General features: G+C 34.3%; 1 protein-coding gene across 1 annotated transcript in view; it reads left to right on the top strand.

The window, feature by feature from the left end:
* Window positions 1-13,795, top strand: part of TTLL7 (tubulin tyrosine ligase like 7) — a 93,224-nt gene that overhangs the window by 50,189 nt on the left and 29,240 nt on the right. The window contains exons 13-16 of the mRNA XM_065881409.1: window positions 3,176-3,262; window positions 7,361-7,559; window positions 11,062-11,267; window positions 12,222-12,356. Of these exons, the coding sequence (XP_065737481.1) occupies window positions 3,176-3,262; window positions 7,361-7,559; window positions 11,062-11,267; window positions 12,222-12,356 (627 nt within the window). The remainder of the gene's footprint in view (window positions 1-3,175; window positions 3,263-7,360; window positions 7,560-11,061; window positions 11,268-12,221; window positions 12,357-13,795) is intronic.

The following is a 13,795-nucleotide window of genomic DNA, read 5'->3' as shown; positions in this document are numbered from 1 at the left end:
ATCAAGCCTCTGCTAGCATCATGCTTGCTAATGTTCCATTGGACAAATAAGTTTTTATTTGTTGTCTAAACAGTCAGTGGTCTTTAGTAGTTTTCTAAGTATTCATATTTACTCACATACTTACCCTTTCTTGTGTTCTTCATTCCATCACACAGACCTATTAAAATTGTTTATATTTTACATTACTGGAAATCTCCCTAGAGTGATGCCTCCAGTATCTTGGATACCCTGTTATATTGAGTGATTCAAAAATCATGATAAAGTTTATTATATATAGATTTTGCTATGGTCTTTTCACTAAAATTCTGCAACAGGAAGATATAAAGCCATTTTCAAGCTGGCTAGGCCTAAGGGACAGAAGCAGAAGGAATATTGTATACACCAATGCTCTTTTCCTTTAAATTTCCCTCTTTTGACATATGCAAGTATTTCCACCATTAGAATTATGTGCTGTGGTCTTTTTGTTTTTCCTGATCCAGACAGTGAGAGACCTTTTCATTTTCCTCTACCTGTTTTATAATGTCATTTCTCTCTCCTCTGGATGCAGCCTCTGTTCCATCTTCCCATCACTCTGCTCCTAGAAATCCTAAGGATTCTGGAGCCAGATAGACCTACATTCAAATTCCAGTTCCCCCACATGTTAATTTTGTAAACTTACATTAAACTATTTGATCAATCAGATCACTAAAACAGTAGTATTAAAAGTATACTTGACAGGTTATGAAAATAAAATTGAGGTTAATTAAAATAGTCTGTTTTAAGTACCTTGGCACATAATAAATAGGCTTCAAGTCTCAATTTGATTCTTCAAAATCTAGTTTAAATGTCACCACTTTGCCTGCCCCCTTCCATTGATCTGGGAGCCTCTTCTTATATAACACTCACACAGTCTTTATTAGTGTTGTTTTATAATGAGTGTCAAAAGTAGGTAGTGTGAGTCCTCAAATTTATTCTTTTTAAAACTCTTTTGGCTTTTCTAGGTCCTTTTATGCTTTCATACACATTTTAGAATCAGTTTGATTCTAAATTTTGATTAATTTTTTAATTACAAAAAAGGCTGCTGGGATTTTAATTTGGACTGAGGAATCTACAAAACAATTTCTGGGGAATTAACAATACTGAGTCTTCCGATCCATTAATATGGCATATCTCTTCATCTACTTGGATCTTTAATAACTCTGCTATATTGGTAGTTTTCAGTTTATAGTTTTTGCACATCTTTCATTAAACTTATTTTTAAGTATTTGATGTTTTTGCTGCTGTTGCTGATAATATTGTTCGTAAATTTTTTTTATTTTTAACTTGTTGCCAGGATGTGAACACCTGATTATTTTTGTATATTACCCTTATATCTAGCATTTTTATATATTGTATTTTTACCAGCTGTATTTCAAATTATATTTTTATTTTGGTTACTTAGAAGTTTGTTGCTTAATTTCCATACATTTAAAATGTTCTAGTTTTATTTTTGGTAAAGTTTCTAGTTTAGTTCATTGGTGTTAGAAAACATATTCTGATTTCAGTCTTGTAAAATAAATTGAGACTTGCTTTAACTCAATATGGTACTTATATTAGTGAATGTCCAAGTCTACTTGAAAATAATGTGTACACTACAGGCGATGGTTATAGAGTTTTATTTATTTATTTTATTTATTAAATTTATTTATTTATATTTATTTATTTAAGTTTTTTGGCTGTGGTGGGTCTTAGTTGCAGCACGTGGGTCTTCATTGAGGCATGCAGGATCTTTCGTTGCAGCGCGGGCTCTTTGTTGCAGTACGTGAGCTTCTCTCTAGTTCTGGTTTGCCATCCATGCCTCTATCCTCCTATTCTACTACATACTCAACTAAAATTGCTATTGGAAAGACCCAGCAGGCGAAGAGAACCAGCTCTGTGGGGCTCTTCTAGATGTCTCAGTAGCCCACGTGACCTTTGAAAACTCCACTGGATTCTCTTTACCCCCAGAGAATCTATTATAGACCTAATCTCTGCTCATCTGTGTCCAGACCTGACAAATGAACGTAAAGTAGAAAGTGGCCACTTATCTCTGCTCACCTAGGGAGAACTTTTCCCTCTCTGGTATAATTCCTTTTACACTACTTTTATCCACAGCTTTCTAATGTCTTAAAATATATGATTATTTAGTTTATCATCTTTTTTTAGCTCTTATGATGAAAATGCTGTCTATATGACCTTCTTTTTCCTGAACAGAAGCAGAACTCCTTACTTTTCAACTGTCTTGTGCTGCTGTCTTTGGAATCCTTTGTAGGATTATTGTTTAATCAAACTTTATATTAAGAGTCTTTTGATATTTTAATAGCTAAATCTTAGATGGCGATGAAGAGTAACCTATTTTACAGATTTCCATTGCACAGTGAGATTTCTAGTTTCTCTAAAACCCTTTTTTTAAAAAAAGCACAGATATAAATCATAAATATATAAATGAATTTGTGATATTTGTATAGGTTGAATAAATAACTCAATGAAAGCAGTTAACTCTACCTCGTTTAGTAAAGCTGTTGTACTCCTATTGCTCTGGTTTGCTCAACATCCACTTGGGTGTATGTTTTTATAACTTTACCCTTTGACTTCAAAGTGACTCTAGAAGAGCATGAGAAAAGGTGTTAGGCCTATAGAGCGAAAACCTTTCATAAAGTTCTAAAGATACTCGTGTGCAATAGTTAAAAATTTAAAAGTTTCATTAAATTGTGCCTGTTACCTAAATACTAACATTAGATTGTTCTAAATGAAACTATTAGGCCAATCATCAGTGTTCTGTCTGCAGTCGTAATATTATGTTGCACTAATTGATACAGCAATGATTGATGAAATTGCGGTCTGGAAAAATTAGAGTGAACTTTTAGAAATTTTAAAGTGTCCAATAGGCTAATTTATTGAAGTATTGTATTCTAAGATTTTAATAGTATACTAGAACATAAGGATATATTTGTTTATGATAATCAATACATAATAGATTTCAGCTAAGTATTATTTTTATTGCCAGGTTTTAGTGAAAGTTTCTTTAAGAGGGCTTTCTATGACCCTTTATTTCTCATTTGATCTGAGCAATCTTTGTTAAATACTTTTCGGAATCCTTGTTGTACGCAAGATTAATAATCTTTTAATTAATTCTGGAGTCCATTAGTCATAACGATTTTAATTAAATTTTTTTAAGGAGGAAGATATTTTGGATCTTCTGGAGCAATGTGAAATTGATGACGAAAAGTTGATGGGCAAAACTGCCAAGTCTCGAGGACCAAAGGTGCAGTACCTTTATCTTCCTTAATATCAGAGTAGACTCTACTAAGGACAGTTGATTTTCCCTTTGTATTTCTCACTGTAAGAATGACTGATGCTACTTTCAAGGAGCTCTGTGGACTGTGTTTCCAGTGAACATAGAATTGGGAAGATCATGCTTTCTTATACTCAGGAGAAGCTTTGTTTTGTTTTGATAGTTTTCCTCATTTTCTGACTCTTTCCCTCATCTAGTGAAAGCCCTGTGAGTCAGGGCCAAGCAGGACCTAGAACTGGTACCCTCATTCTATACTCAGTATTATGTTTTCCTGTCTCCAAACATATAGTTATCAGAGACGTGTAGCATTATAGATCAGGCAAATCATGACTCCAGAGATCCTAATGGGGAGCCCCATCTTTTGCTGACACGGCAATATTGAAATTTTGTAAGGAAAAATAGTTACAGTTTCTAGGAAGACATAGAAAGCTGTCATGCTGGCAAAAATAGGTAGGTGTTTGCTTTACCTTCATCTGTGGTAAATGGTGGTGATGACATCCACATGTTCTTTTGTTATATGTCAAAGTCCTTGCTAGTAGAGTAGGAAAGAGTTGAATTTGTAAAGTCTTGGAAAGTTTTTTCATTCTGCTTTTTTTCACTTTACATTTCAGCAATACTGAACTATTACTATATCCTTACATACATCATGCTCTGTCATGCTTTTTCTATACGCCTGGAATGCTTGCCTATTAAAAGAATAATTGATTAATTGCTTGATTGATTAGAGACCCCCCTCCTAATCCAGCTGCTTTTGTGAAATCTTCCCTCATTCTCCTAGCTGGACTTAGATCTTCTGTCCCCTCCTTCTATTGCTGTACCACAAGTGACACTTTTATAGAGCAGATGTGACAAATAATTGTTTGCATGCTTGCCTTAGTATGAGCTTGTAAGTTCCTTGAGGATAGGAGGTGTATTCCATCTTTACATCTCTAGCACCTAGCACAGCATCTGGCACTTAGTAGGTTCTCAAAACCATTAGTTAAATTTGTTGAATGTGTCCACAAGGACCTCACTGACTAGTGGAAGGGCAGATAGGTGAACCAAAAATCAGGGTATATTGTGGCAAGTACTGTAATTAAGGGAGTGGGAAGTGCTACAGCAACATAGAGAAGAAAGGGATTGGTAGATTATGGATGGCTTCATAAAGGCAGTGCCATTTGAATTGAACATTAAAGGCAAAGACATGGAGGTATGATGCTGCTTAGGATGTTGGAGAAATGACAAGGAATTTGGTATGACTCAGGTGGAAGATTCTTGGAGAGTAAATTGGTGCAAGATGAACCTGGTAAAAGATACATATCTGATGAAGACCAGAGACCTTGAATGTCAGGCACTGTTCTTCTGAATTATGTATTCTGTATCAAAGAACTGTAGAAGATGTTGATAATTCCTTTGGAACAAATATTTTTTAGAGTATCTGTAAAAGTGAATACCTTCGTGAGTTATTGCTTCATTTTGGAAAACATCGGAAAGTCTCTGAACTTTGTATATTAATTATTTAGCAATTTGGCAAACCAGATATGAGGCAACCTGGGGGCACAATATTCATGGAAGATTGGCAAATGCAAAGGCTCTAAGTCAGTCTTCTACTGTCTTATATTTTCCTTTGCTTCATCAAATAAGGCTTATCATCCAAATAAAAATATAACCTCCTAGAGGGCAGAATTCACACTGTGTATTTTTCAACCCCTCTTATTCCAGGCAAATAGTAGGAACTAACAATGTATTCGTTGAAATGAAATGAATTGGTTAGTTTCTATAGTTATTAACACCAGAATAATTTGAAATGTTGAAAACTGCATAATCAGTAAAAAAGTAAAAAGTAAAATTATTTTTATAACTTCTAACCTTAGGTATACTGAGGGTCTGGAGTGAGCCAATCTTCAAAGCAGCCTTTCCTTTTTAGAGGGTTGTTATCACATGTCAAACACCGATTTCCAGTGTCTTTACTGGTAGAATAATTGAAGGTTATCAAGGTTAAATTGAACTTGGGAGAAATAACTTTTCACTTATTTGAGAATCTAAGAAGTATTAATTAGCTATGTAAATAATATCACATAAAGTATTAGCATTGTTCTTCAGCCAAGTGCTAGGTACTTAGTATTTATTATTCTTTATGCCATTTATATATATTTTAATATATGAGCCAGTTCATAATACAATTGGACATAAAAATAAATGGTATGGTTTGTGTCAGAACTCAACGCCGGTTTACAAATTCCAATTTGTAGTTACGGCACTGTTTGGAGTTTATGTTGCTGTGACTTCTTATTACTTATTGCTTTAACAGTGTATTGGTTAACAAATCCCAAATGCATATATGACACAAAGGTTCAACTATCCGTTTCCCTTTGTGATTCTTTATAGGATCGAGTAACTCATTATGTAGTCAAGCTCCTTAAGAAACTTTAAAGCTGTTTGCCTACTTGAAGGAAGGCACTACTAGCAAGCCTGATTGTGCCACTGTTTCTTCTGGGTACGCTAGACTTCTGAAGAAACATCCTTCCTCTAGAATTCATATTCCCTAAGACTATCAAAATGTTTGATGATTGTGTTACTGGTAAATGTTTTTATGCATATCTCTTTGAACATTGTTAGTGCTCAGTAAATATTAAGACTATCAAAAGGAGAACATATTTTTAAACACAAGTTGGTACCTTAGTGTATTAAACTACTTCCCTGCTTTGGCTATTTTTCATCCTCTGCTAAGACAGTAACTTTAAGAACATCATGCTTTGGCTTACTATGTATTCCAGGCACTTCGTGAAATGCTTTTTCTTTCTTTATCTTTCATCCTACACTGTTACATGAGAGGATATACCTTATTTCAGTGAAATCTCACGGTAACCCAGGATTTCATTATGGTATATGCTAACATCTAAGCATTTTTGTTTGATTTAACAGAGAACAAGAAACTAGTATACAACTGCAGGAACCTTCCCCAGGAAATAAGAGGCATGTGGCATGTGTAATTGTCTCTTAAAATGACTAAGTTACAAAACTGTTGTGCTCTTGGTTGTGCACATTCTTTCTGAAGTGAAGATGTCCCACTTTCCTTATCTTTTATTCCTTCAGCTGGCATCATTGGAAACACATTGATTGGGAGATTCAAAGACAAGTGATTCTGATGGAGATATTATTGGAACATGATAGCCTGGCGTTTAAAATCTTAACAGATTTACCCTTCTACATGGCACTTATCCTCTAAAAAATTTATGCCATACTGATTTTTACATTATATCCCTTTTTAAAAATGTAGTGTGGGCAATGAAAAGTAATGTTGCTCCATTATGGCCAGATCCTATGTAACAGAGGTAGAAATCCTCCAAGAAAAGCTGTGAGTTTGTGCATGGCCAGTTTGGAAAGTGGATAATTAACTAAAAATTTTTATTTCTAAAAATGTCCAAAGAGAAATTAGACATGTGAGGAATGCCTTGCTTCTTGTTGCATATTATCTGAGTGTATCATAGGCTCATAGGCTCTGTTTTAAGATGAGGCCTACTTTATTGATAGTGGATTATTTTACTTATAGTGGTTTATCTGGCTTCTGCTTCCTTATTTTATTTTACTTTTGCCTCTCTTGCCCCTCCTTCCGCTTCTTCTCTCCTCTCTCTCTCTCTCTCTCTCTCTCACAAGTGCACACACACACACACACAAATACACATTTGTTGAGTGATTTTGAACATTAGGGATACAACAGAGGTATACCTCTGAGTCTTGATGAGTAATCATTCTGCATGGAATGAAGAAAAGCTATGTCTGATTTTTATGTTTTTATCTCAAATGTTTTTTCTTTATTTTGTTATTCTTTGTGGATATTTTGGTCCTTTATTTGAATCGTGCATAAACAGCATTTTCCTCATCATGACTGAACTATATTATTTAAGAAAGAATATTTCACAAAAACAGAACAATTAGTGGATAGCATTAGAGCAGTAGTACTTTGGGGGGATTTTTCAGACTAAAGTGAAAAGCAGTAATCATAAGTGAGAAATTAAAAATAGTGAGTAATCATGTGAATGAGCCTTTCTGAATTCTAACAAAATATCACATTTCCTTCCATTTTAGCCTCTGTCTTCCATGCCTGAGAGTACCGAGATAACAAAAAGACAGAAGTACTACAGCAGTGACAGCAGCTATGGTAGTAGCAGCAGCTCTTCAGAATCAGAAGAAAATGAAAAAGAAGAGTACCAAAATAAGAAAAGAGAAAAGCAAGTTACATATAATCTTAAACAGTCCAACCACTACAGATTAATCCAACCATCCAGTAAGTTAATTTCTTCTAATTTAGTTGTTATGTGACAAATTATGGAACTGAAATTACTGAACTCAATAAAAAGACCTTGGGCCAAATGAACCCTTGTGTGTGAGGAGACCTGGATTTTATCCCACTTCCTTCTCCAACCAGAACTTGATTAGGTCTGGATCCCACAACCCTTTTCGGGGTCTGCAAATAGAAAACAAAAGAGTTGACTTAAGGATCTCTACAGTCCATTCTTCTATATTTCAAAGTTTTTGTTAAGTCCTAGATTTCTGCATGAATTGTATAAAATGTGCCTCATGGTTGATCTGATGACTGCATTCTCTTTTAAGCCCAAATATTCTCTCATTGCATTCCCCACTCTGGCACTCATTTTGTTTCATATTCTCGCCTGTTTTTAAAAACGTGTGTATCTCCCTAGGCATTTGACTGGAATGTATCTATGAGCCACACAATTGTGAAATAGTTAGAAGTTTTGTTTCCTCCCATTTTCGTCACAGGTAAGCACTTCAGTCAGGGCTTCGGTGTATAGGAAGGAAGTATTCAGGAGAGGAACCAACCAGCTTCTCTGTCTCCTTCCTTTCCTGCTGCCTTTTTCCTCTTTCCTCTTTTATTCCTTTTCCCATTTTCTCTCTCTTGCATTCTCCTGTCTTTCATTCCTTCTTCGATCCCAAATGTCCGCTATTGTGTCTGTTATTCGTCTTTCATCCCCAGATGTCCAGTGTGGTACTGCTGTTGCCCAGGCTCAGTCGGATACCCCTTCCTGATGCTGCCTCCAAAGCAGGACTTTTCTTAACCTCTGTTTCTCATCTCGCTCTTTGCCTTGTCCTCCCTCATCCTAGGGCTCCACAAAGGGACCGGTCCAATCACGCAATAAACACATTTCTGAGCCTTTGTTGCTCTATCTCCAGCAATGGTTTAATAGTTACCTGATAATATGTATGTTTTAAACCTGGCCTCCCAGACTTATGAGAAAATGCATAAGGAATGCAGACCTAATAGTTGAAGATTTTTAATGGTCTTTCTTTTACTTCCAAATTATTCCATAAAGATACGTGCTAAAGTTCCTGTCTTTGAGGGCTTATGTGTTTGGAGGGGAAATAATGTATTATATTCCATTTCATTTGTTTATTTACTCCTTTAATATATGTTTATTGAGCACCTGTTCCAGAGTTTGTAAGCTATTTTATCTATTATTTCCCTTTTTCTTAAAGACTCCTTACGTACTTTCAGTGCATCTCTGTGTAAATATGACTCTGTTTCTCTTTTGGAAGCTGACATTGTTCTGCCCAGATTTTGTCAGTTTTGGAGCCCCTTTTCTATTGGCTAATGTGTGTATCCTTAACAGCAGGAACTGACAGAGGATAAGGGTAGTGGTGAGAAAAAATTGCTAGGGCTCTTATAGCTGAGATTCTTCTTTCTTCTCAGACCAATAGGTTAATAAATTGAGATCAGACAAAGAGTGTACTAGAAATGTTTTTAAGCATAAATTCACACTTTAAAGCTAGTCTATTTCAATTAATATCTTTTTCCTTATTGGTTATTTGTTTTTATAGTCATTAAGAATTGCAGCAAGGGTTTCAATTTGTATTATATTCCCTCTTTAATCTTACACTAAGGAATATTTTAGCCACAAACACTCCTTGAGTTTTCTCTACAAAGGGATGTGTATAACCGAGGACAAAAATCCAGATTATGTACAATGCTTTCTGTTGTAGATAGTTAATTTAGGCAATTTAAAATTGTTACAGTACCAAAGGATATATTTAGATTTGATATATGGTAGTCCTACACAAAACTATATGACGTATTTTTTTCTCAGATAATTTGTGTATGCAAGTTTCAACCATTTATTGTTAGTCTACCTAAGTATCATTGGCATGTCTAGCTATTTAGTTATTCTGTCTGAATTCTAGTGTATGCAGAGGAAAAAATGGAAATCTCTGGTGACTCAAGAGAAAGGATATTTCTTTCTGCAGCTATGATCAGATTATATATGTCCAAACCCATCATGGTAAGCCCTTGAAGAGAGCAGGGCCAAGGTGTAGGTATTAGTACATGCTTATGGGTATTTCTTAGTAGAAGATTGACCAGTGTTATGTACCCCACACAGCCCTTTTTAGAAGCACCGTTCTTTAAAAAAATAGTGTGACTTTCAGGTTCAGAAGGAGGTTGGAACAAATGGAAGGTTTTTTTTTTTTTTTTTAACATCTTTTATAGCTTGAATGAGTATACTTTTTTGGTCCTCTCCAGAACCAAAAGAGGACTATTAGACTTATCATCAATTCAAAATATTCTTTAGAAATACTTCCCTAAACATAAGGTTCATGTCCATTGCCTTTATAAAGGTTTAAATTTTTTTCAACAGCTAATGAAGAGAAATATTTGGGTATTCATCCTGCCTTCATGTGAGTTTTATTAAATTATTTAATTAATGAAGAGTGATTGATATATTTCCCAAGCAGAGAGAGAATATACAACAGAGCGTATATAGAATACATCTATTAAAAAAGATATAAATGTTGATAATATTGAGTGATATTCTATTTCTCTGTGTCAGGAATTAAAATTTACCTGGAATAGTTGGTTCTCTTTTTCAAATGTTCTCAATATGCCCTGAGGAAGATGTTCTGTGGTTTTCCCTAGTTGTTCTGATAACAACCCTTTTGGTCCAGACATTTTTCTTCACTTAAATCTTTTACTATAGGAATGTAAATCTAATTTTTAAAATTCTTCTGTCCTGTGAATAAGAAGACTTATCTGTCTAGTACTACTCTTATAATAACCAGTTACATATTTAAACTTCATTAGGATAATCTTTGTTTTTCTTCTGTTTTATTATCATTATTTTATTCTCATGGGCCCTAAATTTTATAACATCCACTTATCCTGGCCATTATATAGACTCCTATCCATTTCCCCCTATGAATCCTGCTGTAAAATGTTCTATTTCTAACCTCTACACAGATTCTAATAAGCGACCAGTCTAGTCCGAAGATAGTAGGTGGCATCATGACATTATAGAAAGAGGGAGGCTGCTGCCATTAAGTCAGGATTTAAATCTGAACTTGGTAACTTTCTTGTCATGTGACCTTGAGAAATTTCTTTCTCTGAGTCTCCAGGTGATGGAGATTTGTACTTCAGAGGGTTTCTGTGAGAACAAAAATAAAAGTGAAGCACCTAGCATGATGCCTGGTTTATAGAAGGAGCTCCATACATGTTAGTGTTCCTTTCTTTTATTCCTTTTATGTCATGTTTTGAGAATAGAACATTAAAGCACTGTATAAGTATTATTCTCATGATAGCCATTCTTTATACATGACAGGGGTTCTGCACCAAGTTCATTGCTTAAATTGAAGAATTAACTCCAAACTCATATTCTCATGATGATGCCTATGCTTTGACATTTACTTCTACCCTGCTAATTATTACTTTGTATAGATCCAATACAGTGGAAAACTTCTACTAACTCTGCTACTGTGCGATCCCTCCTCTCCATCATCCATAGGCTCCATAAGGCGTTCAGTCAGTTGCCCTCGGTCCATCTCTTCTCAATCACCATCCAGTGCAGACAACCGCCCCTTTTCTGCTCAACAAGTGATATCATCATCCCGGTCAGCTTCAGGGTCTCGGTCACATTCTTTAAACCGTGCTTCCTCCTACATGGGGCATCCGCCTCAAAGAAATGTTTCCAGCTCTACCAACTCTCCGATGGTAAGTCTTCTGTTTTGCTCCCCTGAGATTAGCGCTGTATTTAGGATTTAAGTGGCAAAGAGATTAGCTGGAAGGAGGACAGATTGAACTTCAGATCCTTTCTATAATTCAACTCATGGCCTCCTGGAATTTGGGTTTATTCATCTTTCTTCACCTATAACTGAGTATGGACTCTTAAAAGGCAGACTTCACTGTATCACAGAACTTGAGGATGAACACTGAGAATAGTATTTTATTTTCCATTTGCTGATGGAGCAGGATAATTTTGTTGAAAATCATCTGAGCAAATATGTGATTTTCCAGTGTACTGTACAGTATATCTGTAAATTTGGGGAAATTTGTTGTATGGAAAATCTTCCTTAATGGGACTATTGATTAATAGTTTAAAAAAATAAACTATTGGTAAATTAGCCTTAGAGCACTGAAGTACGGCATTGTTTATAATGTTTCCTGTATGTTGTTAACATATAGTATTAGTTTTATAAATGCTCAAATAGATATCTCCATGTACCTTCACATAGACCAGGGACTTATTTAATTTGTTTATTTAATGTGGAAGTTGCTTCCAAAGGGAAGAGTCTGAAGAATATAAGTGAATGAATTTCACTGGGTAACAATGAATGCTTTTTTTTCTAATCAAGAATTGCCTAAGGTATATGTAGAAAATGAAACTGACCAGGAAGTCTTTTTTAAACACTTGTATTTTTGTTTTAGTATTTTGAGCTACATAAAATACAACTGTGTGGAAGTATGAAAGACACTCTTGGGAAGTCATACCCTTTTAATCCTAAGATTTTAATGCTAAGAATAAATGTAAAAACATTATTTTCTTCCTTTTTTATTGTTATTTTATCAATTAAAAGTGCATCATTTTTACCTAGAAATATCTTTCAGATTATAGTGGCACAATGAAATAAGACCCCCTCCAAATATCTGTATTCTTTCAAATTTAAGAGTGAGTCTTTGCGGCAACTGAGACCAAAAGAACAAGAAGATGATCTAACAAGTCAGACCTTATTTGTTCTCAAGGACATGAAGATCCGGTTTCCAGGAAAATCAGATGCAGAATCATTACTTCTGATAGAAGATGTGAGTATTTGATGTATATAAAATACCAAGGAGCTCATAACTTTTTATTCATCTTCTTAAAATACTAAAATTTATTGCTTGATGGCATTATCCTCAATGACATAGTAAACTTAACTGATGTTCTTTTCAACCTCCACAAGCTTTAGAAGATACAGGGGTTATTTTAATTGTTATGATTCACGAACAATGAAATCACATTTATAATCAGCAATGCAAAATATCTTTAGTGTATAGTCCTATTTTAATGATGCTTCATCAAGTGAAAATAATTAGTGTTAAATAATTATTGTTCTTAATGATTAAAGGCACATCAAGTTAAGCCTGCTCCTGTCACGATTTAGAAAGATCTAATATGGAATGAGATAATAAGGAAAAAAGTGGGGCCATGGGCATAAAGTGTCAAGAATATTTGAATGTGACACCTTGCATGGTGTTAGTCAGATTTTGAAATGGCTTATGTTGTGTGTGTTTTCTTGTTACACAAGCATTTGCACCACCCAGTGGAACGTTCTAAAATGTCAGAGTCCTAAAATTCACATTAAAGTCAATGACTTACTCCTAATTTAGAAAGAAGGTCCAAGTTATTCGAATAGTTTTGGTGAAAGAGCATTTCTTCACTCAGAGTTCTATTTCTTCATTCAAGCATTCTTCTCAAATTGTCCTTCTTAGATAATTCCTCAGAATAGAACGTTGTTTTCTGGTTTCCCTATTTTTTTGGTTTTTTTTTTTTTTTTAATCCAGAGGAGAAGGCACCATCTAGTGGCCAATTGTAGGATAAAAACCACAGCCATACATTGGCGTTTTTCACTTTTTAGCTTTACTTTAGGCCTGTCTAAAAGCGCTGTCTAGAAACAAAACAAACAAAAAACAATAATAAAAAAGACTTTCTTAGTTAACAAATCAATAATGGCAATTTGTATTTTGTAGTCATAACATAGTTATAACCAAAATCCCCAAATATTATGCGTTGCATTTGTTATATATTTTTTAAAAAGTGAAATGGTATCTTGTTTGCAAATGAAGTGCTATTTGTTACATCAGGGGAAAAGGAAGAAAAATGAACATTAGTTATAAAGCATTATGCTAGATATATTTTTATTTACATATGTTATTTTATTCAATAAAGTAGGACGTCTTTGTACCAGACATTTTATTTCTATATCTTAGAGATATAAGTTATGTAATACCTTTCTGAATCAGCTAGATGAAAAATTAGATAATCTGAGAGTAGAACTAATATTTGTGGCTACTGTGATTGTTCTATAAAGAACGTGGATATAGGCTTATATAATTGATAAAAGATATTAATAATTATACAAGACATTAGATTATTTACTATATGTTTACTTATTCAGCAACTATTTTAATCTACTTATTATAATATATATAACTAGAATATATATTCAGAAATTTTGCAGATTTGCACAAAAAACAAAACA

This window comes from Phocoena phocoena, chromosome 1 (genome assembly GCF_963924675.1).
Source record: "Phocoena phocoena chromosome 1, mPhoPho1.1, whole genome shotgun sequence".
Lineage (NCBI taxonomy): Eukaryota > Metazoa > Chordata > Mammalia > Artiodactyla > Phocoenidae > Phocoena > Phocoena phocoena.
This window is presented reverse-complemented; position numbering and strand designations above follow the sequence as displayed.